The sequence below is a fragment of the Trachypithecus francoisi genome, unplaced genomic scaffold, assembly GCF_009764315.1.
Source record: "Trachypithecus francoisi isolate TF-2019V2 unplaced genomic scaffold, Tfra_2.0 Lachesis_group12, whole genome shotgun sequence".
In the NCBI taxonomy this organism is placed as follows: domain Eukaryota; kingdom Metazoa; phylum Chordata; class Mammalia; order Primates; family Cercopithecidae; genus Trachypithecus; species Trachypithecus francoisi.
The window spans coordinates 855319-883179 of NW_022681457.1; the positions used below are offsets into that span (position 1 = coordinate 855319).

General features: G+C 51.4%; 1 protein-coding gene and 1 pseudogene across 3 annotated transcripts; both read left to right on the forward strand.

The window, feature by feature from the left end:
• The first annotated feature begins 11453 nt into the window (after nucleotides 1–11453).
• FOSB (FosB proto-oncogene, AP-1 transcription factor subunit) lies at nucleotides 11454–18635 on the forward strand. 2 transcript variants are annotated; one of them, XM_033223685.1, is made up of 4 exons: nucleotides 11454–12175; nucleotides 14091–14411; nucleotides 14655–14762; nucleotides 16022–18635. In XM_033223685.1, exons 1-4 carry the CDS (start codon nucleotides 12050–12052, stop codon nucleotides 16481–16483), a joined length of 1017 nt encoding a protein of 338 aa, XP_033079576.1. In that variant the 5' UTR covers nucleotides 11454–12049; the 3' UTR covers nucleotides 16484–18635. The 2 variants fall into 2 exon arrangements, with proteins under 2 accessions (XP_033079576.1, XP_033079577.1); XM_033223686.1 differs by having other exon boundaries at nucleotides 14208–14411.
• Nucleotides 18636–23074: 4439 nt separating this feature from the next.
• Nucleotides 23075–23977, forward strand: LOC117091403 (annotated as a pseudogene). The gene has a single exon (XR_004440418.1). The product of XR_004440418.1 is annotated as a ferritin heavy chain-like (transcript).
• Nucleotides 23978–27861: the final 3884 nt, after the last annotated feature.

Genomic DNA, 27861 nt, shown 5'->3' on the forward strand with positions numbered 1-27861 from the left:
AGTTCTACTTCTTACCTCCCTGCAGTCCTTCCTTCTGCCTCTTCTTTGGTTATATATGTCTGTAATAGGGAGAGAGTGCTTCAGGGACTCCGTCCTCATTCATAACTCTTCAGAACTCAATGATGACTATCTAGATCCACCTCCACCAGGAAGTCCTCCTGGCTTACTCCAGCCTCACTAAGCACTCTCACCACCCAATGCCTGGAATGATTGTAGTCAGCGAGTGATACACTGCACGTTGTGTGCCCCCTGGGTTGGGAGTAGGTGAGAGATAACCCCCACAGTGAGTGGCACCCCCAGCCAGGGCCTGGGACAAGTCTGCTTCCAAGGGTGGCTCTCTGCTTAGGTCTGTGTTTGTACCTAGGTGTGTCTGCCCCACTCTGTGCATACCCATATATGTGAACCCATATGTGTGTGTAGTTTTGAGTGTGTGTGGAACAGGCTGCATGGCAGTGGAAGCTAGGCGTGTGATTCCGTGTATCTGTGTGCCTGGAGTGCCTTGTTCTATAGATTTCTTTTTTTTTTTTTTTTGAGGCGGAGTCTCGCTCTGTCGCCCGGACTGGAGTGCAGTGGCCGGATCTCAGCTCACTGCAAGCTCCGCCTCCCGGGTTTACGCCATTCTCCTGCCTCAGCCTCCCGAGGAGCTGGGACTACAGGCGCCCGCCACCTCGCCCGGCTAGTTTTTGTATTTTTTTAGTAGAGACGGGGTTTCACTGTGTTAGCCAAGATGGTCTCGATCTCCTGACCTCGTGATCCGCCCGTCTCGGCCTCCCAAAGTGCTGGGATTACAGGCTTGAGCCACCGCGCCCAGCGTTCTATAGATTTCTATGCTACTCCAAGCAAGTCAGTGGGTCTTTTTGGTTTTTGTTTTTTGAGATGGAATCTCACTCTGCTGCCCAGGCCGGAGTGCAGTGACACCATCTTGGCTCACTGCAACCTCTACCTCCCAGGTTCAAGTGATTCTCCTGCCTCAGCCTCCCAGGTAGCTGGGATTGCAGGTGCCCACCAATACACCCAGGTAATTTTTTGTATTTTTAGTAAAGATGGGGGTTTCACCACATTGGCCGGGCTGGTCTCAAACTTCTAATCTCATGATTTGCCCACCTCGGCCTCCCAAAGTGCTGGGATTACAGGCATGAGCCACCGCGCCCAGCCAAGTCAGTGGGTAACTTTAGGAGCTCTTTCGTACCAGTGTGACTGTGAGTGAACCTTCGCACACATGTTTGTATGGATATCTACTAAATTCTTCAAGTAGGCCAGGCACAGTGGTTCAGGCCTGTAGCCCTAGCACTTTGGGAGACCCAGGTGGGTGGATTGCCTGAGCTCAGGAGTTTGAGAACAGCCTGGGCAACATAGTGAGACTTCGTCTCTACAAAAAATATGAAAATTAGCCAGGCATGGCAGCGGGTGCCTGTAGTCCCAGCTACTACTTGGGGGACTGAGGCAGGAGGATCCCTTGAGCCTGGGAGGTGGAGGCTGCAGTGAGCTGAGATCGAGCCACTACACTCCAGCCTGGGCAACAGAGGGAGACCCTGTCTCAAAAAAAAAAAAGAAAAAATGAAGACATTCTTCAAGTCCACAGCTCTGAGGGTATCACTGTGAGAGCAGGGGTCCTAGCTCTACCCCTTTGTGTATGTGTGGAGATATGTGTCTATGTAGACAAAGGTGTGTGTCATTTACTGTGTTTGGGGTGTGAACACCTATGTGATGTGTCTGCACAACTGCACGTGTTTTGCTCTGTGTGTCTGATCATGTGTTCAAATAGTCATCATGTCGCCGGGCGTGGTGGCTCATGTCTATAATCCCAGCACTTTGGGAGGCCTAGGCAGGAAGATTACTTGAGCCCAGGAGGTCCAGACTGCAGTGAGCCGAGATTGTGCCACTGCACTCCAGCCTGGGCAACAGAGCAGGACCTTGTCTCAAAACAAAAGGCAAAACGAAAATAAACAAATAGTCATCAGGTGCCTGTACAGACAAAGGTGGAAGGTGTCTGCCTGTTGAGATTTGTGACTAGGGTGTGTACATGGACATCTCAGCCTGTCTATGTGTGTATCTGTCTCTGACCTCAAGGCAAAAGAGAGGTTGGCCGGGTGTGCAGTGGCTCACGCCTGTAATCCCAGCACTTTGGGAGGCCGAGGCTGGCGGATCACCTGAGGTCAGGAGTTCAAAACCAGCCTGGTCAACATGGCGAAACTCCGTCTCTTCTAAAAATACAAAAAATTAACCAGGTGTGGTGGCACATGCCTGTAATCCCAGCTACTCAGGGAGCTGAGGCATGAGAGTTGCTTGAACTGGGGGGAGGTGGAGGTTGCAGTGAGCCGAGATCGCGCCAGGGACTCCAGCCTGGGTGACAGAGCAAGTCTCCGTCTCAAAAAAAAAAAAAAAAGAGAGAGGCTCAGATATGTTTCTGTCTGAGAGTCTGTCAGAGTTTAGGAATTAGTAAATGAATGAATGGTGAATATCCATTTACTCAACAACAAACATTCTTCTTTTTTTTTTTTTTTTTTTGAGACAGAGTCTTGCTCTGTCACCCAGGATGGAGTGCAGTGGCGTAATCTCGGCTCACTGAAGCCTCTGCCTCCTGGGTTTAAGAGAAGCTCGTGTCTCAGCCACCAAGTAGCTGGGATTACAGGTGTATGCCACTGTGCCCAGCTAATTTTTGTATATTTAGTAGAAATGGGGTTTCACCATGTTGCCCAGGCTAGTCTCAAACTCCTGACCTGAAGCGATCTGTTCGCCTCAGCCTCCCAATTTACTGGGATTTCAGGCATGAGCCACCAGCCCTGCCTCATTTATTCCTATATTATATTGTTTTTATTTCTAAACTTTTTTGTAGTGACAGGGTCTTACTATGTTGACTGGGCTGGCCTCAAACTTCTGGCCTCAAGTGATTCTCCTGCCTCTGCCTCCCAAAGTGCTGGGATTACAGGCATGAGCCACTGTGCCTGGCTTGAACAAATATTTAATAACCACCTATTGGGTACCAAATGCTATGCTGGGGACAAGGCAGTGACCGGGACAGTTTCGGCCCAGCTTTCACCCAGCTCACAGCCCAGTGAGGGAGACAAACCTGTCCCCAGACGATGATGAGCCCAGATTGGCAGAGTTGGAGGGAGGGACCCCAGGAGAGGGGGCCTTGACTCAGCCTGGAGATCAGGAAGGGCTTCCTGGAGGAGAGGTTACAGGAGTTAAGACCTGGATGAAAAGAGTATGAGCCAGAGGAAACGAAGGGAAGAGTGACCCAAGCGAGGGAAAAGCACATGCAAAGGCCTGAAGTCCAGGGAGAGAGGCCAGGCATCCGAAACACAAAGGAGAGGGGAGAGATGAGACCAGGGCACCCTCAGAGCAGATTGTGCAGGGCCTCAGGAGCCATGGGGAGGAGTATAATGCAGGATGCAGGGGTATTGGGAGGGTCAAGCTAACTGTCCAATCTGGGTTACTCTGCTTCCCTGAAACTCCAGGGACATCCCCTCTAGGAAGCTCTCAGGATTGCTCAGTGTGGAGCAGCTCAGCCATCCAGTCACACTCACTATTCAGTGCTGAGCACTGAGGAGGCAGCCCTTACTAAATCAGCCTGGATCTGCCCTCCCAGAGGTCACAGTCACAACAGTCGAACACACACGTGCACGTGCACACTCATGAACATACCCCTCCCCTCCTCTGGAGCCTCAGAAACCCACAGACCTTGTTCCTCCCAGGGGGTGTCCCTGGAGCCAAAGCTTCTGCACCACCAGGGGACTTGTTGGAAATGCAAAAGATGACCCAGTACAGTGGCTCACGCCTGTAATCCCAGCAGTTTGGGAGGCCGAGGCAGGCGGATCATTTGAGGTCAGGAGTTCATCTGAGGTTAGGAGTTCAAGACCAGCTTGGCCAGCATAGCGAAACTCTGTCTCTACTAAAAACACAAAAAAATTAGCCAGGCATGGTAGCGCACGCCTGTAATCCCAGCTACTTGGGAGGCTGAGACAGGAGAATCTTTTGAACCCAAGAGGTGACGGCTTCAGCGAGCCAAGGTCGTGCCACTGCACTCCAGCCTGGGTGACAGAGCGAGACTCCGTCTTAAAAAAATAATAATAAAATGGAGGCCAGGCGTGGTGGCTCAAGCCTGTAATCCCAGCACTTTGGGAGGCTGAGACGGGCGGATCACGAGGTCAGGAGATTGAGACCATCCTGGCTAATATGGTGAAACCCCGTCTCTACTAAAAAATACAAAAAACTAGCCGGGCGAGGTGGTGGGCGCCTGTAGTCCCAGCTACTCGGGAGGCTGGGGCAGGAGAATGGCATAAACCCGGGAGGCGGAGCTTGCAGTGAGCTGAAATCCGGCCACTGCACTCCAACCTGGGCGACAGAGCGAGACTCTGTCTCCAAAAAAAAACAAACAAACAAACAAACAAACAAAAAAAACAATAGAATGGGCACGGTGGCTCATGCCTGTAATCCCAGCACTTTGGGAGGCCAAGGTGGGTGGATCGCCTGAGGTCAGGAGTTTGAGACCAGCCTGGCTAACATGGTGAAACCCTATCTCTACTTAAAAAAATACAAAAATTAGCCAGGCTTGGTGGCGCACGCCTGTAATCCCAGCTGCTCAGGAGGCTGAGGCAGGAGAATCACTTGAACCTGGGAAGCGGAGATTACAGTGAGCCGAGATCATACCACTGCACTCCAGCCTGGGTAACAAGAGTGAAATTCTGTCTCAAAATAAAATAAAATAATAAAAATAAGAAGATGACCACAGCAGTTCTGCCGACTCTCTAGGCAATTCATGATCACCACGAATTGAGAAGCGCTGCTCTCAGGCTTAACCTCCCTGTATCTCAGTTTCCTTTTCTGTACAAGGAGATCAAAACAGAATCCATGTAGAGGACTGATGTGGAATGAGGCTTAACTGAGATAATGAGTGTGAAAGTGCTAAGCACAGCTTCCTAAGCACTTGTTTTCTTTTTTTTTTTTTTTTTTTTTTTGAGACGGAGTCTCGCTCTGTCACCCAGGCTGGAGTGCTGTGGCCGGATCTCAGCTCACTGCAAGCTCCGCCTCCCGGGTTCACGCCATTCTCCTGCCTCAGCCTCCCGGGTAGCTAGGACTACAGGCGCCGCCACCTTGCCCGGCTAGTTTTTTGTAGTTTTTAGTAGAGACGAGGTTCCACCGTGTTAGCCAGGATGGTCTCGATCTCCTGACCTCGTGATCCGCCCGTCTCGGCCTCCCAAAGTGCTGGGATTACAGGCTTGAGCCACCGCGCCCGGCCAGCACTTGTTTTCAACAGCTCCTCTTTCTTCTTTCTATTTTTTTATTTTGGGAGGAACAGGGTCTCACTCTGTTGCCCAGGCTGGAGTGCAGTGGCACAGTCATAGCTCACTGTATCTTCAGTCTCTCAGGGCTCAAGTGATGCCCGTGCCTCAGCCTCCCAAGTAGCTGGGACTACAGGCGTATGCCACCATGCCCAGGTAATTTTTAAATTTTTTGCTGGTCGCAGTGTCTTATGCCTGTAATCCCAGCACTTTGGAAGGCCGAGGTGGGCAGATCACCTGAGGCTGGGAGTGAGAGCAGCCTAACCAACATGGTGAAACCCTGTCTCTACTAAAAATACAAAAATTAGCCGGGTGTGGTGGCCGGCACCTGTAATCCCAGCTACTCAGGAGGCTGAGGCAGGAGAATTGCTTGAACCCAGGAGGTGGAGGTTGCAGTGAGCCGAGATCATGCCACTGCACTCCAGCCTGGGCGACAGAGCAATACTCCATCTTAAAAAATAAAAATATAAATAAGTAAATAAATAAATAAATAAATAAATAAATTTCTTGTATTGGTGGGGTCTCACTATGCTGCCCAGGCTGGTCTTGAACTCCTGGCCTCCAGCGATCCTCTTCCCTAGGCCTCCCAAAGTGCTGGGATCACAGGCATGAACTACCACACCCAGCCCTCCTTCTCTTCTGTATTATTAAATTTCAGAGCTGGAAAGGAATTTTGAAGACCGCCGTCACTCAACCTTCTTGCTCTACAGATAAGGGAACTGAGGAACGGAGGAACAGAGGTTTGGCCACATGAAGGTGGGAAGGACGTGGTGTGTCTGGCCTTCACAGTCTCTGCCAGGGGGCTGTTTATAGGATACTCTGAGGAAAGCCAGGATGGGCACCGACACCCACCTCCACCCTGTGGGAGGCAGAAGGCTAAGGCTCCCCCACCCGTCTACCTCAAGCAGAGCTGAGCGCTTGGGAGCCAGAGCAGAGATCCAGCCCTCTCCCCTATGCTCAAGTCCTCCTCCTCCTGGAAGCTCTCCTTCCAAGAGGAACCTCTTATTCTATTTATTATTATTTTTGAGACAGGGTCTCACTTTGTCACCCAGGCTGGAGTGCAGTGGCATGATCATGGCTCACTGCAGCCTTGCCCTCCTCAGGCTCAAGTGATCCTCTCACCTCAGCCTCTCAAATAGCTGGGACTACAGGCACATGCCACCACACCCGGCTAGTTTTTGTATTTTTAGTAGAGATGGGGTCTTGCCATTGTTGTCCAGGCTGGTCTTGAACTCCCGGTCTCAAGTGATCTGCCCACCTTGGCCTCCTAAAGTGCTGGGGTTACAGGCAGGAGCCACTGCCCCTGGCAAGGAATGAGCCTTGTGGAGAAGAACTTGAGTTACCCACTCCATGCTCTGTGGGCAGATGTGTGTGTCATGTCTGTGAGTGCGGGTGTGTGTGTGTGTGTGCACGTGTGTGTGTGTGTGTCTCCAGGGCCAATTTCTCCCTTAGGCCCAGGGGCACAGTGCCTAGGGCCCATGATAAATTTAAGTGACCCACAGATTTGGGTCAGGAGGGTATACATGTATAAAGGTCAGGAAGACTTTGTTTTAGAACCAAAACAAGCACCTACAATCTGTCAGGAGCCTTACGATATCTTCCCACCAGTCTCATGAGGTGGGTACTATATCCTGTTCTCCTTTGTCAGGTAGGGAAACTGAGGCCCCAGATATCCTAGCTCAAGTTCACCAAGCTAACTTGGTGATACAAACAAAACATAAGCCCAGTCCACCTAGCTTCTGGGTCTGCGATGGTGTGGGGAGAAATGCCCAGTGTCTTCGTGAACATGAGCATCTGTGTGTGAATAAATTGATATACATAAACCCATTTAATAAAGTTCAAAGCCAGGTGCCGTGGCTTGCTTCTGCAATCTAAACGCTCTGGGAGGCTGAGGTGGGAGGATCACTTGAGGCTGGGAGTTTGAGATCAGCCTGGGCAACAAAGTGAGACCCTGACTCTAAAAAAATTTTTTTGAATAAAAAATTAGGCTGGGCACAGTGGCTCACGCCTGTAATCCTAGCGCTTTGGGAGGCCAAGGTGGGTGGATCACTTGAGGTCAGGAGTTCAAGACCAGCCTGGCCAACAAGGTGAAACCCCTTCTCTACTAAAGATACAAAAATTAGCCAGACGTGGTGGCACATGCCTGTAATCCCACCTAATGGAGAGGCTGAGGCAGGAAAATTGCTTGAATCTGGGAGGCGGAGGTTGCAGTGAGCCAAGATCATGCCATTGCACTCCAGCCTGGGTGAAGAAACAAGACTCTGTCCCCCCCCCCAAAAAAAAAGTAGCCAAGCATGGTGATACACACCTGTAGTGTTAGTTACTTGGGAGGCTGAGGCAGGAGGATTGCTTGAGGCCAGGAGGTCGAGGTTACAGTGAACTATGATCACATCACTGCACTCTAGCCTGAATGACAGAGCAAGATCCTATCTCAAAATAATAATAATAGTTCAAGGCACAGACTTTGAAGCCTGACACCCTGCATGGTGTTATTCCAGGTTTGCTACTTACTTGCTGTGTGACTCCAGGTGAATAACTTCACCTCTCTGGGCTTCCGTTTCCCTTCCTGTAAAACGATCATTTGTACCTCACAGGAGTGTTGTGAGAATTAAATAAGTTAATATAAGCTCTTGGGAAGAATTAGCTCTTGCTAGGGTTGTGTGAAGAGCTTTACATGCGTCCATCTGCAGGATGTGTGGTTGTTGGTCTGTGTGTTTGTGTGTATATACATGTGTGTGTATATGTGTGTATATGTGTGTGTATATATGTGTGTATGTGTGTGTATATATATGTGTGTATATATGTGTGTATGTGTGTGTATATATATGTGTGTATATATGTGTGTATGTGTGTGTATATGTGTGTGTATATATGTGTGTATCTGTGTGTATATGTGTATGTGTGTATATATGTGTGTGTATATGTGTGTGTATATATGTGTGTATATGTGTGTGTTGCTCTCTTGATCTTTGAGTGTTGTGTGTGTGTCAATGTGTGAGATCATAGTGTATCTTTAGTAAAGATGTAGGGGTCTCTGTGTGTTTTGGGGGTCTGTACCTGTCTTTGGCTGTACAACTGAACCCTACATCTTCTTGTGTGTGTAGGGATGTGTGTCGTGTGTGTTGATAACCATACGACAGTGTGTGTTTCCACATGCTGGCGTGGGTCTGTGAAGCTGTTTCTGTTTCTATGTGGCTGTGGGTGACTGTCCACATGCGATCTGGTGGGTGGCTGTGTGGATGCCTGTGTTGCCTGTGTCGGGTGTGAGTCTCTGGCCAGCCAGGGTAGGTCTTTGTATGTTTCCTTTATTCCATGGAGGAGGAGATGAGGGGCTTGGATGGGACAGAATAATGAGGGGTCACTCCCTGTCTGATGCTGGGGCCGAGTCACTGACTACTAGTGGCTGCTGTGTCATCTCCCAGTCTCTGTCCCTCCCTCCTGGCTGATGGCAGACAGAGGGGGTGTGGGGGAACAGGGCAGGGGGTGGGCTTGAGGCTGGACTTTTGTCTGGAAACTTGAACCTCCGCCTATGCCCCCCACGTCCCTCTAGCCTTCCACATCTCCCTACACCCTCCCTACTATTGGGACAGGGAATCAGGGCTCCCTGGAAATTAAGAACCATCGCCCTGGCTCTGCCACAGGCTTGCTGTGTGGCCCTGAGACAGGCCTTGCCCCTCTCTGAACCTATGAAATCCAATGTTTTAAAAGTGCTTCTTCCTCTGTACCCAGGGCTGGGCCAGGCTGTGCACTGGTGGGTAAGTGCTGGGTTCTCTGAGGTTTGTGAAATAGCTGGTGGCAGCCTTCCCAGGGGGTGCTTAAGAGTGCTTAAGCTTAAGAGCTTAAGCTGTAGCATCAGAAATACCTGAGTCAGTCTGGGCACAGTGGCTTATGCCTGTAATCGCAGCACTTTGGGAGACAGAGGTGGGCAGATCACCCAAGGTTGGGAGTTTGAAACCAGCCTGGTCAACATGGTGAAATCCCCATCTCTATTAAAAATACAAAAATCAGGCTGGGCGCCATAGCTCACGCCTGTAATCCTGGCACTTCGGGAGGCCAAGGTGGGCAGATATCCTGAGGTTGGGAGGGAGAGCAGCCTGACCAACATGGAGAAACCCCATCTCTACTAAAAATACAAAAAACTAGTTGGGCATGGTAGCATATGCCTGTAATCCCAGCTACTTGGGAGGCTGAGGCAGGAGAATAGCTCCGGGAGGCGGAGGTTGCGGTGATCTAAAATCGTGCCATTGCACTCCAGCCTGGGCAATGAGAGCAAAACTCTGTCTCAAAAAACAAAACAAAACAAAACAAAAATTAGCCAGGTGTGGTGGCACATACCTGTAATCCCAGCTACTCAGGAGGCTGAGGCAGGAAAATCACTTGAACCCGGGAGGTGGAGGCTGCGGTGAGCCGAGATCGTGCCACCGCACTCCAGCCCGGGCAACAGAGTGAGACTCTATCTTAAAAAAAAAAAAAAAACACGTCAGACTCTTGAACCCCATTTGCTAAGTAGATTTTCTCAGGTAGTCAGCTCCACCCTTCTGAGCCTAGATTGCAACAGTACACCCTAACAGCAGTAAGAGGGAGTTTGTAAAGCTTAGAAAGACCTGACAGCCTGTCCGCAGTGGCTCACGCCTGTAATCCCAACACTTTGGGAGGCCGAGGCGGGCGGATCACGAGGTCAGGAGTTCAAGACCATCTTGACCAATATGGTGAAACCCCGTCTCTATTAAACATATAAAAATTAGCTTGGCGTGGTGGCCCGCGCCTGTACCCGCGCCTGTAGTCCCAGCTACTCGAGAAGCTAAGGTGAGGCGGAGGTTGCAGTGAGCCGAGATCGCCACTGCACTCCAGCAGAGCAAGACTCGTCTCAAAAAAAAAAACCTGACAAGTGGAAGCTACTAATACTGCCATTATCATTTAAACAAACCCCAGACACAGGTTTTTCAGGGAGTTTCATCCAACCAGGCGGGTCTCAGAAATCAGAAAAGAAATGGAAAGAATGGAAAGGGTAGGAAATCTGGAGTTTGCCAATTGTAAGTTTGAATTTCTTGTGATGGGATCTTGGGCAAGTCATTTAACCTCTCTGAGTATCATTTTTTTCTTTTATAAAATGAAGATTTTTCTCTCTTAACCTTCCAGAGCTGTTTTAAGGAAAACAAATCTTGTACTGAAAGGCATAGCACAGAAGCTGTGCTTGGTAAGTGCCAAATACAAGGCATTAATTATTGTTATTAAAATTAATAATAATATCCTCTCCCCCTTACACATTCTTTGACTCCGGGTGGATTAAAAGGTGGGAAGAGAGGCTACCAACACCATCAGAAGAGAGGCTTCTCCCTAAGTTTCATTTCCCATCCCCTCCAAACTCTCATCCCTCTCAAACGCCAGACCTGGGAGGCCAGCCGGGTCCAAGACACACATCCTTTGCCCAGCCGGGAAGCCTACAGCTAAAGCTCAGTGAGGGAAAATATTTCCCAAGCTCGCACAGCGAATAGGACAGAAACCAGGACGAGCCTCAGAATCCCTCCATTACCTCCACCTTCACCTGAGCTCATAGCGCGCTCGGGACTCAGTTTCCCCACCTACGTGACCACACCACACTAATCAGGGTCTCCTTTCAGAGATCTGTTCTTCTTCTCGAACGGGGGCGCTGCACCAGCGGTAGAACAGGGTGGGTGGGGGCGCCAGAGGTGAGGGGGACCTGCAGGCTAGGGTCTTCCCTGCCCGGGTCAGCGGGGGCCCTGCGGGGCTAGTGTAAGCACCTATTAATACCAGCCCCCGGGGCGGCGTGGCACTGCGCAGGCGCGGGCGGAGCGCGGGCGCGCGCGCGAGCGAGCGAGGGATTCCCTCTGACGTCATTGCTAGGATACCAAACAAACACTCCGCCGCGCCGGCCGAGCTCCTTATATGGCTAATTGCGTCACAGGAACTCCGGGGAGGCGGGGCCGGGATCCCCTCCCGCCGAGGGGCCCGGAACCCAGCCCCCGAGACCCCCAGGGCCCCGAGGGTCATGCAAGTGACCAGATCGAGTCTAGAACAGACCTCTTGCTGGACGGTGCGGGACTCAATTTGGCGGGTCCGGAGATTTGGGGAAGTTTGTTCAGCGAGGGGCGGGTGACGTAAGCAGGGGGGCGGGTCCCGGGCATATAAATACAGGCTGGCGGGTCTGTGCTTCATTCATAAGACTCAGAGCTACCGCCACTGCAGGGACACGCGGAACCAGGACTTGGAAACTTGATTATTGTGGTTCTTCTTGGGGGTTATGAAATTTCGTTAATCTTTTTTTTTTCGGGGAGAAAGTTTTTGGAAAGATTCTTCTAGATATTTCTTCATTTTCTTTTGGAGGACCGACTTACTTTTTCGTCTTCTTTATTACTCCCCTCCCCCCGTGGGACCCGCCGGACGCGTGGAGGAGACCGTAGCTGAAGCTGATTCTGTACAGCGGGACAGCGCTTTCTGCCCCTGGGGGAGCAACCCCTCCTTCGCCCCTGGGTCCTACGGAGCCTGCACTTTCAGGAGGTACAGCGGCATCCTGTGGGGGCCTGGGCACCGCAGGGAGACTGCACAGAAACTTTGCCATTGTTGGAACGGGACGTTGCTCCTTTCCCGAGCTTCCCCGGACAGCGTACTTTGAGGACTCGCTCAGCTCACCCGGGACTCCCACGGCTCACCCCGGACTCGCACCTTACTTCCCCAACCCGGCCATAGCCTTGGCTTCCCGGCGACCTCAGCGTGGTCACAGGGCCCCCCCTGTGCCCAGGGAAATGTTTCAAGCTTTCCCCGGAGACTACGACTCCGGCTCCCGGTGCAGTTCCTCACCCTCTGCCGAGTCTCAATATCTGTCTTCGGTGGACTCTTTCGGCAGTCCACCCACCGCCACCGCCTCCCAGGTAAGTTTTTGATATTAGGGGTGCTGCTTTGTAGGTTTTATTTTTTAAGTCAAGGGTGAAAAGAATAACCCCCAACCCCCACATAAAGACGCATCAGAACCCTAGATCTGAGATGGAAAAGGCTCACAGCGCACTTTGCAAACTGCAAAGAGTCGGGAGATGTTTGCAATTGGTTGCGTGCGTGGAGCGCAAGGAGGGAACGCGGCAGGGAGGGTAGGCTTTGGGGTGGGTGGGGGTGGGGTGGGGAATGTGCCGCTCAGTGCAACGTGTATGCGGTAGCGGGGCTGAGAACTTTGAGCCGGCCCCGGGACTGCCCCCTGCTCGGGTTCCAGACCTGAAGCTAGCGCAGTTAGGCAGGTGGGGGAAATCCCGGGGAAGCTTCCAGTAGTCTCTTTTCCTTTCCTCCTTCTTCGGAGCGCTCACTTCGGTGCCAGGTAGCCCTCCACCCATCGGGAAGAGGGGCCTCGAACCCTCAGCCGCGCTGCCTCCGCCTCCTGCGCGGAGACGTAACGGGGGACCCGTGCGTAACGGCTGACGCGCTGGAATCCTCCGTCTGACGCGGGGCACGCACGGCGCGCGGCGCCCCCTTCGTCCGCCCCGCCCCTGACGTCCCGGGAGCGTTCTATTTTGGAACGCTGGGGCCACGTTGCTAAGGGAGGGGGCAGCCCGGCGTTTCGATTGGCCGCCAGGGCGCACGCCTTGGCCAATCAGCTTTCCCTTCCTATTTGTAGGGTGCAGTTTCCTTCCCCCTCTCTGTCCCCGGAACCCGTGGTTCCTTGGCGGCTGGGTCTCTTTTCCGCGCCTCTAGAGGCAGAGCGAGGGGATCCCTGTCGTGACAAGAGCGGCTCTCTGCGACCCAATGGATCTGCGAGACCCTTGCGGGGATCTGGTCCCTGGGCTCTCAGGAGCAGGGGGTGTCTGCTTGTGTGCCGGCGTTTCTTGGAGAGATACGGTGGCTGTCACCCTCTTCTCCAGGCACTCACAGACAGATTCCCACTCCCTCTGCTCCGGATGCCCGGTTCCTCCAGTGTGTCCCAAGACAGGACTAGAACCGCGAACCGAAGGGCAACCAGCCAGGTGGTCTCCAGGAGCTCCGCCCCCTCTGGGTTCCCAGGACGCTGATTGGCCGGAGAGCCAGCCCTTCCCTCACCACGCCCCCCCGAGAGAGTAGTTAAGCCTTCAGAGCAGTTCCAGGAGTCCATTTACGGGAGGGGGGAGATGAGCGCCGCTGAAGCTTGGGGGCTCGGGTTCCGCACCATTCCCCTACCGCGACAATCTAAGGGAGCCTCGGTGGTTACTTTTCTCTACCTGTCTGTTCACCCTACACTGTCACTCGTCAGTCTCACTCTGAAAAGAGACAGTAACTTGAAACGTTGTTCTAAACTCCTAGGCCCGTCCCCCAAACACCCTTTTGACTGGGACCCCCGCCCCTACAGGGGACCTCGCGCAGAGGGGTGTGTGTGTGTGTGTGAGTGTAGAGGAAGGCTTGGCCTAAGGCCTCTCCTTCTCCCTCCCCTTGCCTCTGGGGTGGGGGTGGGGTGTTGTGGCTGTGTGTGTGGCTGTGGCTCCGTCCCGGGGGTTCTGTCAGCCGGCTGTGTCCAGCCTCCTCTCCACCCCCCACACCTAAGAGTCACCAACCCGGGGTGTGATTCACCACCCGCTGGAACCATGCAACCTTTCCCCGAGGAAGAAGGAGGAGGTAGAAGCCAGTTGAGCAGAAATCCTCTCATTAACCACTGCGTCACGGTGTAGTGGAAGGGTGGGTGTCGTGGCTTTTTCCCTGTGACACACACATCCACACTCGCTCACCCTGTGCTCACTCACGGGGTCGGTGTGTGTTATGTGTGTTGGGTGTGTGTGTGTTGGTGTCTTTGTTTGTGTGTCTACGCCTGTGTGTGTATGTGTCACCCCGTAGGAGTGCGCCGGTCTCGGGGAAATGCCCGGTTCCTTCGTGCCCACGGTCACCGCCATCACAACCAGCCAGGACCTCCAGTGGCTTGTGCAACCCACCCTCATCTCTTCCATGGCCCAGTCCCAGGGGCAGCCACTGGCCTCCCAGCCCCCGGTCGTCGATCCCTACGACATGCCGGGAACCAGCTACTCCACGCCAGGCATGAGTGGCTACAGCAGTGGCGGAGCGAGTGGCAGTGGTGGGCCTTCCACCAGCGGAACCACCAGTGGGCCTGGGCCTGCCCGCCCAGCCCGAGCCCGGCCAAGGAGACCCCGAGAAGAGACGGTGAGTAAGGGGCATCAGAACTTGGCCTCGGTCGGGGGAAGCAAAAGAGGCAGAAGTTTCTTATGAATGGAGGGAGACTCCACTAAGGCCTCAGTGTTACAGAAACCCCAAGATCCTTGCTACACGAGCGAGGACTGGAGGCTTGTTTTTTGGCTCCTGGGGGTTCTGAAAGAAGTAGAGGTTTGGGATGGGTGGAGGAGTGCTGTATCCCCAAATCTCATGGCCTCTATCTCCCCGACTCAGCTCACCCCAGAGGAAGAGGAGAAGCGAAGGGTACGCCGGGAACGAAATAAACTAGCAGCAGCTAAATGCAGGAACCGGCGGAGGGAGCTGACTGACCGACTCCAGGCGGTGAGGACAGGCCCTAGGGTGGGAGAGGGGATGCTGAGGGGAGCTCTCTCCCCATTCTCTGCCTCCTCTCCACCTATACCCTTGTCCTGGGTTGAGAACTAGACGTTCCGCATATGGAACTAGGTTACTGGTGTGGCCAGATGGGGTAGCCCAGGGCACAAACACAGACCCCCATGTACTTAAATCAACTCCTGGTCCCCAGCATTTCCTGACCCCAAGCACTACTCTCCTAGCCTTCATTTCATCCCGAGGGGCCACATGGGGCCCTTGAGGAGAGGGGCGCTCCCATCATTTCTCCCATCTGGTCTTCAGCAAGTAACAACACATTTTGCCTCAGTTTCTCCATCTCTCCAAACCCTCATCAAATCTCCCAGGCTCCTTCTACCCTTAACACTCTGGAAAGCCTATGAAATGACATTATTCCACCTCCTGCCCTAGCCACCCACAGCTCTCCTGGTGCCAGTGGCATCCCCCAAAACCCACTCCCTTCCTATGTCCTCCCTTGGTCTGAGAGTTCCCTACTGTATGCCTGCAGGGTGAGCTGTTACTCCTTGAGGGAACAAGGGAATTGTCAACTTCCCTTCTCTGCTTGATCTCTTCCATGGGAGGTAGAGATGGAGGGGTAATAGAAGGAAACACATTAAAAACATATAACAGTGGCTCATGCCTGTGATCCCAGCACTTTGAGAGAGGTCAAGGCAAGAGGATTGCTTGAGCCCAGGAGTTTGATACCAGCCTGGGCAACACAGGGAGGCCTTGTCTCTACACACACACACAAAAAGTAGCTGGGCATGGTGGTGCACACCACTGTGGTCCCAGCTACTCTGGAGGCTGTGGTGGGAGGATTGCTTGAGCCCAGGAGGTCCAGGCTGCAGTGAGCCATGATTGCACCACTGCACTCCAGCCTGGGGGACAGAGCGAGACTGTCTCAAAAACAAAACAAAACCAACCACATAACGATTGTTCATTCATTCAACAAACCTCTGAGTGCCTCCTGTGTACCAGAGACTTCCCCATAAACCTGGCCCCTTCCCTACCATCCTTTGGACAGACGAGGGAAACTGAGGCTCCTAGAAGGCAAGACCCTTGCCCCAACTCCCATGGCCACCAGGACTCCATCTCAGGGGGTGTTTTTTTCTCAGCCTGGGGCTGCCTTCCAGCAGCAAGTCCAGGGGAGCCATGACCCAAGTTTCCCGGTCACTGACAAGCTTTTTTCTCCTTCCTCCCTCTCTTCTGTGACCTGGCCTCCCCGGCCTCAGGAGACAGATCAGTTGGAGGAAGAAAAAGCAGAGCTGGAGTCGGAGATCGCCGAGCTCCAAAAGGAGAAGGAACGTCTGGAGTTTGTGCTGGTGGCCCACAAACCGGGCTGCAAGATCCCCTACGAAGAGGGGCCTGGGCCGGGCCCGCTGGCGGAGGTGAGAGATTTGCCGGGCTCAGCACCGGCTAAGGAAGATGGCTTCAGCTGGCTGCTGCCGCCCCCGCCACCACCGCCCCTGCCCTTCCAGACCAGCCAAGACGCACCCCCCAACCTGACGGCTTCTCTCTTTACACACAGTGAAGTTCAAGTCCTCGGCGACCCCTTCCCCGTTGTTAACCCTTCGTACACTTCTTCGTTTGTCCTCACCTGCCCGGAGGTCTCCGCGTTCGCCGGCGCCCAACGCACCAGCGGCAGTGACCAGCCTTCCGATCCCCTGAACTCGCCCTCCCTCCTTGCTCTGTGAACTCTTTAGACACACAAAACAAACAAACACACGAGGGAGTGAGACTTGGAAGAGGAGGAGGAGGAGAGAGAGGGGAAGAGACAAAGTGGGCGTGTGGCCTCCCCGGCTCCTCCGTCTGACCCTCTGCGGCCACTGCGCCACTGCCATCGGACAGGAGGATTCCTTGTGTTTTGTCCTGCCTCTTGTTTCTGTGCCCCGGCGAGGCCAGAGAGCTGGTGACTTTGGGGACAGGGGGTGGGAAGGGAATGGACACCCCCAGCTGTCTGTTGGGTCCCTGATGTCAACCCAAGCTCTGGGGATGGGTGGGGAGGAGGGGTGGGGTGACGCCCACCTTCGGGCAGTCCTGTGTGAGGATGAAGGGACGGGGGTGGGAGGTAGACTGTGGGGTGGGCTGCAGTCCTCTCCAGAGAGGCTCAACAAGGAAAAATGCCACCCCCCACCCAATGTCTCCCATACCCACCCTTTTTTTGGGGTGCCTAGGTTGGTTTCCCCTGCACTCCTGACCTTAGCTTATTGATCCCACATTTCCATGGGGTTAGATCCTCTTTACTATGGGCAGAAGTGAGCCCCCCCTTAAAGGGAATTTGATGCCCCCCTAGAATAATCTCATCCCCCGACCAGACTTCTTTTGAAATGTGAACATCCTTCCTTCACTGTCTAGCCATTCCCTCCCAGAAAAACTGGCTCTGATTGGCATTTCTGGCCTCCTAAGGCTCCCCATCCCGAAATCAGCCCCCAGCCCTGTTTCTCATGACAGTGTTATCCCAAGACCCTGCCCCCTGCCAGCCGGCCCTCCTGGCCTTCCTCGTTGGGCCGCTCTGCTTTCAGGCAGCAGGGGGTGCTGTGATGCCGTCCTGCTGGAGTGATTTATACTGTGAAATGAGTTGGCCAGATTGTGGGGTGCAGCTGGGTGGGGCAGCACCCCTCTAGAGGGATAATGCCCCCACTCCCGAAAGCCTTTCCTCGGTCTCCCTTCCGTCCATCCCCCTTCTTCCTCCCCTCAATAGTGAGTTAGACTTAAGGGGGTGACAGAGCCGAGAAGGGGGTGACAGTCCTCCATCCACGTGGCCTCTCTCTCCTCAGGACCCTCAGCCCTGGCCTTTTTCTTTAAGGCCCCCCGACCGATCCCCAGCCTAGGACGCCAACTTCTCCCACACCTTGGCCCCCCACATCCTCTCTAGGAAGGGAGTGAGGGGGTGTGACATTTTTCCGGAGAAGATTTCAGAGCTGAGGCTTTGGTACTCCCAAACCCCCAGTATTTTTGGACTGCCAGACTCAAGGGGCTGGAATCTCATGATTCCATGCCCAAGTCCCCCCAGCCCTGACGCTGGTTTTGGCTCTCCCACCCTGCCGTTCCCTGCGCTTCATCTCATGAGGATTTCTTTACGAGGCAAATTTATATTTTTTAATATCGGGGGGTGGACCACGCCGCCTTCCATCCGTGCTGCATGAAAAACATTCCACGTGCCGCTTGTCGCGCGTCTCCTGTCCTGATCCCAGACCCATTCCGTAGCTATTTATCCCTTTCCTGGTTTCTGAAAGGCAATTATATCTATTATGTATAAATAAATATATTATATATGGATGTGTGTGTGTGCGTGCGCGTGAGTGTGTGAGCGCTTCTGCAACCTCAGCCTAGGTCACATTGGCCCTCAAAGCGAGCCGTTGAATTGGAAACTGCTTCTAGAAACTCTGGCTCAGCCTGTCTCAGGCTGACCCTTTTCTGATCGTCTCGGCCCCTCTGATTGTTCTTGATGGTCTCTCTCCCTCTGTCTTTTCTCCCCTGCCTGTGTCCATCTGACCGTTTTCACTTATCTCCTTTCTGACTGTCCCTGCTGATGCTCCAGCTGTCGTCTGACTCTGGGTTCATTGGGGACATGAGATTTTATTTTTTGTGAGTAAGCCTGAGGGATCGTAAATTTTTACAATCTGTATCTTTGACAATTCTGGGTGCAAGTGTGAGAGTGTGAGCAGGGCTTCCCCCTGCCAACCACAATTCAATGAATCCCCGACCCCCCCGACCCCATGCTGTATTTGTGGTTCTCTTTTTGTATTTTGCACCTGACCCCGGGGGGCTGGGGCAGATTGGCGATGGGCCGTCCCCTCTCCCCTGGTTCTGCACTGTTGCCAATAAAAAGCTCTTAAAAACGCATTCACCAGGCTGCGGTGTTTACTTCCTCCTGACACCCATTGGCTGGCTTCCTTTTAGTAAGAGAGGGTGAAGTTAGATTGTCGAAGGACTACACACACACAGAGATCACACACACACACACACACACACACACATCCTTGCAGGAACTCCTAGTCAATGGGTCTACAGCAGGATAAAAGGAAGACAGTCATGAGAACTTCCTGTACGCACAGGCAGTGCCTCCTAGTAGAAAAAGTAAGGGGCCACAGCCCGTCGCGGTGGCTCACGCCTGTAATCCCAGCGTTTTGGGAGGCCAAGATGGGCGACTCACTTGAGGTCAGGAGTCTGAGACCAGCCTGGCCAAGATGGTGAAATCCTGTCTCTACAAAAAATACAAAAATTAGTCTGGTGTGGTGGCGCACGCCTGTAATCCCAGCTACTTGGGAGGTTGAGGCAGGAGAATCACTTTAACCTAGCAGATGGAGGTTGCAGTGAGCCAAGATTGCACCACTGCACTCCAGCCTGGCTGGCAGAGTAAAACTCTGTCAAAAGAAAAAAAAAGAAGTAATGGGTCAGAAGTTGAGCCTGCAGGTATGGGGTCACAGAGGTCTCTTAGTGATGGAGCCTGTATGCTCTATGGGTTAAAGACAGCCGCTAAGGAGATAAACTATACACACAAGAAGCCTAATAGGCTGTACACAGTGGCTTGCCCTTGTAATCCCAGCTCTTTCGGAGGCCGAGGTAGGAGGCTAGGAGTTCGAGACCAGCATGGGGCAACATGGTGAGACCCCCCCCCCCCCGACCCCGACCCATATCACTATGTTGAGAAAAAAAAAAAAAAAAGACGATCTTGAGAGACTTGCACAGCAAACTGCTAAAGACCACTCAGGCTAGGAATGAGGAGTCATCTTGGATTTTCTACAAACTACAACTACAAAAAAGTGATTATTTTACACTGAAGATGTGTTTCCTTTTGTTTTCCATATGATCACGAGTGGGGCCAACCCAAGACTGACAGAAACAAATATATGACCATTTTTTTTTGTTTAGAGATAGAGTGGAGCCATCTCCATTGCAAAATCCAAGCCCTCTCTTATTTGCATAACAGCAAGTCCTCTGGGAATTGAGGTGAGGGTCCAGCGGTAGCTCAGACGCTTTGGTAAATGAATAAGCAAGGGAAGTTGTCATGGTGGAATCCATTTATTAATTCATTCAAAAAATATGTGCTAAGCACCTACCCAACTGTGCTGGGAGTTGGGGGTACTACAGGGACTGAGCCTCAGGTCCTGCCCTTGTGGAGCTCACAGTCCATTAGGGGACACACACCAGTTCCCAGTCAGGGGCAACCTAAAGTGGATGGGGTTGGGGGAGCCCATGGGGCTAGGGAAGCAGAGCAGGGACACCTAGCTTGGACTGGGAGTCGGGAAAAAATTCCTGGAGGAGGGGACAGCTGAGCTGAGCCCTAGATGAGGATAGAGTATGGAAAGAACTAGAAAAAGACCGAGGCCAAGAAAATAGCACAGCCAAAGATCTGTTGGTGGGGAGAAGGCTTGATACATTGAGAATGCTTAGAGGGTCGGGTGCGATGGCTCACACCTGTAATCCCTTCACTTTGGGAGGCTGAGGAGCGTGGATCACCTGAGGCCAGGAGTTCAAGACCAGCCTGGCTAATGTGGTGAAACCCTGTCTCTACTGAAAAAAAAAAAAAAAACGCTAAAAATTAGCCAGGCATGGTGGTGGGCACCTGTGATCCCAGCTACTCAGGAGGTTGAGGCAGGAGAATTGCTTGAACCTGGAAGGTGGACGTTGCAGTGAGCTGCGATTGCACCACTGCACTCCAGCCTGGGCAACAGAGCAAGACTCCGTCTCAAAAAACAAAAACAAACAAAAAGAGAAAGCTTAGAGATTCATGGGGACTGGAGCCACAGGTGTGGAGAGAGGGGTTAGTAGAGACCAGTTTCTGCAGGTATTATAAGGACATTCCCAGGCTAAGGAGATTAGATCTTTTCTTCAGGGCACTGGGAAGCTATTGCAGGTTTTGAACACCAGAGGGGCAGGGGCAGGTTTGTGATTTAGGAAAGGCCCCTCTGGCTCCAGACTGAGGGTGATTGGAAGGGAGAGGAGTGAGACTGAGCAGGAGACCAGGGAGGGAAGTGGGGTGGGGATCCTGCAGGGTGGGGTGAGGAGGAGCCCAGAATAGGGTTGGGGACATGGGACAGAGAGGAGGGGAAGGATTCAGGAGACATTCGGGAGGCAGGACAGCTGGGGCTTGGTGAGCAGCCGGCTTGGGAAGGAAAATACAGGTCAGTAATCAATAGCATGGGCCAAGTGATCTGAGTGAGGTTGGGAGTGGTGGCACGCACCTGTGGTCCCAGCTATTCAGGAGGCTGAGGTGGGAGGATTGCTTGAGCTTGGGAGTTTGAGGCTGCAGTGAGCTATGATCATATCACTGTACTCCACTTTGCGTGACAGAGCAAGACCCTGTCTCAAAAAACAAAAAAACAACAACAAAAAAACAGACACTGCCTATAAGTTAACTCGGCTCTACAAGGAGCAGTTTTTAAAGTAAAATTTAAACAAAAAGAAAGAAAGGAAAAAGGCTAGGTTACCTTGAAGAAGAAACTTCATCTCCCTGAGCCTCCATTTCCTCATCTGTAGAATGGGGGTCGTTATGAGGAGTTGCAAGGCTTGTGCATGCCAGCGCTAAGTGCAGAGTGACGGTGCAATTATCATTACCCCCATCATCTTTATTGGGGTCACCCTGATCCCTCGATATCCCATAATACTCCCCCTTCTCATCCTTCAAGTGTCTTCCCTAATGTTCCCGTGACACCCTACCAGCTCAGCTCTCCTTATGAGAGTGCCTCCCTGTTCTATTTCCTTTGCAGCCGTTATCCCCTTTGCAGTTGTTAATTAAATGTGTAACTACATGATGGCTTAATGTTTGTCTCCCCCACTGGGCTGAGTGCATCAGGAGACCAAGGCCAGGGCTGTCACCACCGCTGCGTCCTGAGCAAATGAGTGGATGACAGATGAACAAATGAGCAAGTATTTGACTGATTAATCAGTGCATGCGTGATTAAATACATGAGTGAGCAAATCACTGAATGAGTAAGCAATTGAAGAGGAGAGAGCTAGGATAATTTCCAAACTGCCAATATCCCAGAACTGTGTACATGACTTTTTCTCCATCTTTTGGAGTGGTTTCTGATACACTGGAGGGGGAAGTAAGTAACGACAGTCAGAGAGCGCAGTAGCAGAGAAAATAGTTTGCGATGCGGAGGGCCGTAGCGACCTCTCCAGGTGCAGGCTGAAGAAGCGCCTTCCGGGAAACCAGCAAAATAAGGAAGAGTTATCGCGCTCCGCCCGTGACCGCCGCCCGAAAGGTGGAATTGAACCACTCTGTCGCTAGACAGCTACAGGTTTGAAGCCTGCACCCCAGACCACTGAGGATCATCCGGGCGAAGTAACAGGATTCCCGCGCAGCTATATAAGGATCGCAAAGACTTACCTTTTAGAGTTATGGTCGCGTCATCTGGGCAGGTGTGAGATGGTCGACTTCAAGGGCTATACATTCTCCCCACTCACTTATCATGAAAGATGTCCTTGTAAAATGTTGCCTTCACTTCATATAGTATGAATCATCCTCGCTCACAAAACCGTCTCATTTACATAGCGCCACGCATTCTGGGAAGCAGCGCCTGAGCACCTGGCAAGCTGTTAAAGGGCCCAGGACCCCCTTTTTCCAAAATGAAAAGTCAGCTTTTTAAGAGGAGATATTCAGGATTCGGCATTCAGAAGCGCCTTCTCGGAAAATTCCGAATTCTCCTTCTGCGGAGGAGTGGTGAGTGGGTTCCTGTTAGAGTCTGATTCACCCTGGCCCCAAAGGCTCTGAGCAGGCGGCTACAGGGCTGGTGCGACACCTGCTGTTCGTTTATGGAATTGCGTAGGCCGATGGAGCTCCGCGTTCATTCAAACGTTTATTGAGCGTCTACTGAGTCCCAGGGATTGTCTCGGTGCTGGTGACGACAGACATCCTGTCCCGATTGAGTTTAAACACTAGACATAACCAATTTCTGCACTTGCGTTTTATGGTTGGGGAAACTGAGACAGACTCAGAAATGGATAGTACCATATCCCGGTTAAAACGGCCCATCCACTTAGGGAAATCGAACTTGTGTTACAATTTTTATTACAAAAAAGGTGATTCTTTTTTCTTAAAATTTTATGTATTTAGAAGGTACAGGTGCCGATTCCTACATGCATATGTTGATTGCGTCGTGGTGAAATCTGGACTTTTAGTGTACTCATCACGAAAAATTATTCAATATTCTGAGTCAGTGATTCTTTGACAATACCATTCTCCTGCATGAAACTCTCCCATGACTTCCATTTCAGAGTAAAAGTCAAAGTTCTCACCCTGCTTTACAAATCCCCGTAATCCAGACGTTCTTCGCCGAGAGTCGTCGAGGTTTCCTGCTTCAACAGTGCTTGGACGGAACCCGGCGCTGGTCCCCCATCCCGGCCGGCCACCCATAGCCAGCCCTCCGTCACCTCTTCACCGCGTCCTCTGACTGTCCCAAGGCCCCCGCAGCCGCTCCAGCGCCGCGCAGCCACCGCTGCCGCCGCCTGTCCTTAGCCTCCGCCATGACGACCGCGTCCACCTCACAGGTGCGCCAGAACTACCACCAGGACTCAGAGGCCGCCATCAACCGCCAGATCAACCTGGAGCTCTACGCTTCCTACGTTTACCTGTCCATGTCTTACCACTTTCACCGCGATGATGTGGCTTTGAAGAACTTTGCCAAATACTTTCTTCACCAATCTCATGAGGAGAGGGAACATGCCGAGAAACTGATGAAGCTGCAGAACCAACTAGGTGGCCGAATCTTCCTTCAGGATATTAAGAAACCAGACTATGACGACTGGGAGAGCGGGCTGAATGCGATGGAGTGTGCTTTACATTTGGAAAAAAATGTGAATCAGTCACTACTGGAACTGCACAAACTGGCCACTGACAGAAATGACCCCCATTTGTGTGACTTCATTGAGACAAATTACCTGAATGAGCAGGTGAAAGCCATCAAAAAAATTGGGTGACCACGTGACCAACTTGCGCAAGATGGGAGCACCCAAATCTGGCTTGGCAGAGTGTCTCTTTGACAAGTACACCCTGGGAGACAGTGATAATGAAAGCTAAGCCTCCGACTAATTTCCCTATAGCCATGGGGTGACTTCCCTGGTCATCAAGGCAGTGCCTGCATGTTGGGGTTTCCTTTACCTTTTCTATAAGTTATACCAAGACATCCACTTAAGTTCTTTGATTTGTACCATTCCTTCAAATAAAGAAATTTGGTACCCCCTCAAAAAACAAAAAAACAAAAAAAACACAAATCCCTGTAATCCAACCCCTTTGGCCCCTCTGACCCTGTCTCACATACTCCTCTTCCCTTATATTATTGGCTTTGGGCAAACAGATGTCTTGTTGCACACATGGATCATGCTACCTCCGCAGGGACTTTGTGCTTGCTGATCCCCTAGCCTAGATCTCCTCCTCACATGTTTCCGTGGCTCATCACCTCCCTTCACTCTGTTATCTGATTAAATATCAAATACCAAAAACTCACTGAGTGACCAGCACTCAGTGAGGCCTTCCCTGACCACCCAGTTTAAAATAGCGAGTGGATGGGCTTGGTGGCTCACCCCTGTAGTCTCAGCACTTTGGGATGCCGAGGTGGGTGGATCACCGGAAATCAGGAGTTTGAGAGCAGCCTGGCCAACATGGTGAAACCCTGTCTCCACTAATGATACAAAAATTAGCGAGGCATAGTGACTCACGCCTGTAATCCCAGCTACTTGGGAGTTTGAGACAGGAGAATCGCTTGAACTCTGGAGGCGGAGGTTGCAGTGAGCTGAGATGGTGCCGTTGTACTCCAGCATATCCTACTCTAGCCTTGGTGAAAAGAGCAAAACTCCCTCTCCAAATAATAATAATAATAAATAAAATAAAATAAAAATAAAAAAACAGCAAGCTCTGTCACTCTCTCCCCTTACCCTGTTAGACATTTCCCCATCACTCTGATCACTACCTGCCATTTTCTGTGTCTATTTGCTTATTGTCTGTCTGCTTCTGTAGAATATCAGCGCCATCAAACTTTGCATTTTATTTTTGATCATTGCTGTATCTCTAGTGCCTGAAAAGTGCTTGAGAACATAGTAGACGTTCAGTAAATGTTTGTGGAATGAATAAAAGAATACTATCACTGTCTTTTTTTTCTTCTTCCAGGCAGGATCTTACTTTGTCACCCAGGCTGGAATGCAGTGGCTCAAAAACAGCTCACTGCAGCCTCGACCTCCCAAGCTCAAGTGATCCTCTTGCCTCAGCCTCCCTGGGATGACAGGCATATGCCACCACGTCCAGCTAATTTTAATTTTTTTTTTTTTTTTTTGTAGAAACAGGGGCCTCACTTTGTTACCCAGACTGGCCTCGAACTCCTGGCCTCAAGCTATGCTTCTGCCTTGGGCTACGAAAGTGCTGGAATTTCATGCTTGAGCCACAGCACCTGGCCTCACTATCTTTCTTTGAGCCTGTTTTCTTATTTGTATAACCAGACTAGTACAACTGATCTTACCGGAGAAATCATGATATAAAAGTCTGACACTGGATGAGACAACTGGGAGGAGCTCAGTAAAGGCTGTTTCTGCGGGGTGCGGTGGCTCACACCTGTAATCACAGGACTTTGGGAGGCTGAGATGAGTGAATCACAGGAGATTAGAAGTTCCAGACCAGCTGGTAAACATGGTAAATCCCCATCTCTACTAAAAATACAAAAATTAGCCAGGCATGGTGGCTCACGCCTGTGATCCCAGCTACTCAGAAGGCTAAGGCAGGAGAACCCCTTGAACCCAGGAGGCTGAGGTTGCAGTGAGCCAAGATTGTGCCACTGCACTCCAGCCTGGGCGACAGAATGAGACTATATACATATATATATGTTGTTTCTTTCTCTTTTTTTTTGGCAGGGATTACAGACACCTGCCCCCACACCTGGCTAATTTTTGTTTTTTGTTTTTTTTAGGAGAGATGGGGTTTCACCATATTCACCAGGCTGGTCTTGGACTCCTGACCTCAGGTGATCCACCTGCCTCAGCCTCCCAAAGTGCTGAGTAACAGGCGTGAGCCACAGTACGTGGCCAGTAAAGGCTGTTTGAATCTTCAATCTGTTTTGAGCTTGGAGGCTTTAGTCGTAACTGGACCCAAATTCTCAATCAGATCCTCTTCCACCACTCTTTGTGATAGATAAATAAGCATTTTGTCTTATGGGAATTGTTAACTAAGAGCATCTTTAGAAAGTTTTGGACAGGCGCCATGGTTCACATCTGTAATCCGAGCACTTTGGGAGGCCGAGATGAGTGGAGAGCTTGAGCTCAGGAGTTCGAGACAAGCCTGGGCAACAGACTGAGACTCCGTCTCAAAAAAAAAAAAGGATTGCCTCTGCTTGGCAAATCCCGATTCAAGATACGTCCCCTAAACCCTCTTTGTTTTAATTAGATAGTTACTGCTAGGCACCTCTTTATACAATTTCTGAGGCTGTAAGGACTCCTTGGAACACTATTATCTATCTCCTAATATGTGACATGTGTCATGACAAACAAGTGAGTTTTTCTTTTTTCTTTCTTTTTTTTTTTTTGAGATGGAATTTCGCTCTTGTTGCCCAGGCTGGAGTGCAGTGGCATCACCTTGGCTCACTGCAACTTCTGCCTCCCGGGTTCAAGCGTTTCTCCTACCTCAGCCTCCCGAGCAGCTGGGATTACAGGTGTGTGCCACCACTCCTGTCTAATTTTGTATTTTTAGTAGAGACGGGGTTTCTCCATGTTGGTCAGGCTGGTCTCAAACTCCCGACCTCAGGTGATCCGCCTGCCTTGGCCTCCCAAAGTGCTGACATTACAGGCATGAGCCACCGCGCCTGGCTGCACAGACATTTTAAATGTCAATATTTTTGTGTTTATTTTTACTATTATCTTCTATTTCTGGCAAGCAATACTGGTTTCTGGTGGCAAAGTAAGCTTTCTTCTTGAAATACATTTATTATTATATTATTAAGTATTAAAACAATTTTCAAGAAAAATATTAGATAAATAGCAGAACAGCCGGGCGCAGTGGCTCACGCCTCTAATCCCAGCACTTTGGGAGGCTGAGGCGGGAGGATCACGAGGTCAGGAGATTGAGACCATCCTGGCTAACACGCTGAAACCTCGCCTCTACTAAAAATACAAAAAATTAGCCGGGCGTGGTGGCGGGCGCCTGCAGTCCCAGCTACTCGGCAGGCTGAGGCAGGAGAATGGTGTGAACCCAGGAGGCGGAGCTTGCAGTGAGCTGAGATCGTGCCACTGCACTCCAGCCTGGGCGACAGAGTGAGACTCCGTCTCAAAAAAAAAAAAAAAAAAGGTAAATAGCAGAACACGTAGTAGAAAGATGATGAAGGTCATAAGGGGAATGACTGAGGTTTGGGAAACAATAGTGTAACTGTTTACTGTGCATTTATTATACGCCAGGCCCCATGCCAAGGGCTTTACATGTAGGTATAGTCATGGTTGACAGTTTTCTTCTTTTTCTTTTTCTTTTTTTTTCCTTTAGAAACGGAGTCTTACTCTGTCGCCCTGTCTGGAGTGCAGTGGCACAATCTCAGCTCACTAGAACCTCCACCTCCCGAGTTCACGAGATTCTCCTGCCTCAGCCTTCTGAGTAGCTAGGATTACAGGCGCCCACCACCAAACCCAGCTAATTTTTGTATTTTTAGTAGAGATGGGGGTTTCACCATGTTGGCCAGGCTTGTCTTGAACTCCTGACCTCAGGTGATCACCACTCTTTGGCCTCCCAAAATGCTGGGATTACAGGTGTGAGCCACTGCGCCTGGCCTTTCTCTGATTTAATATTTTGTAGAGATGAGGTCTTGCTATGTTGCCCAAACTTGTCTCGAACTCCTGGCCTTAAGTGATCCTCCCTCCTCGGCCTTCCAAAGTGCTGGGACTGCAGATGTGAGCCATCGTGCCTGGCCTAATGAGTTTTACATCTGAGGAAACTGAGGCTTTGAGAGGTGAAGTCATATGCTGAAGGTCACACAACCAAGGGGTAGTGGAGCCAGGATTCAAACCCAGGTCTGTGGATCTTTAGACCTCAGTCTCCTTGAGTCTCCCTATGGGTCCCCTTTGCTTCCTCCTTTCCCAGTTGAGATTTTTTTTTTTTTTT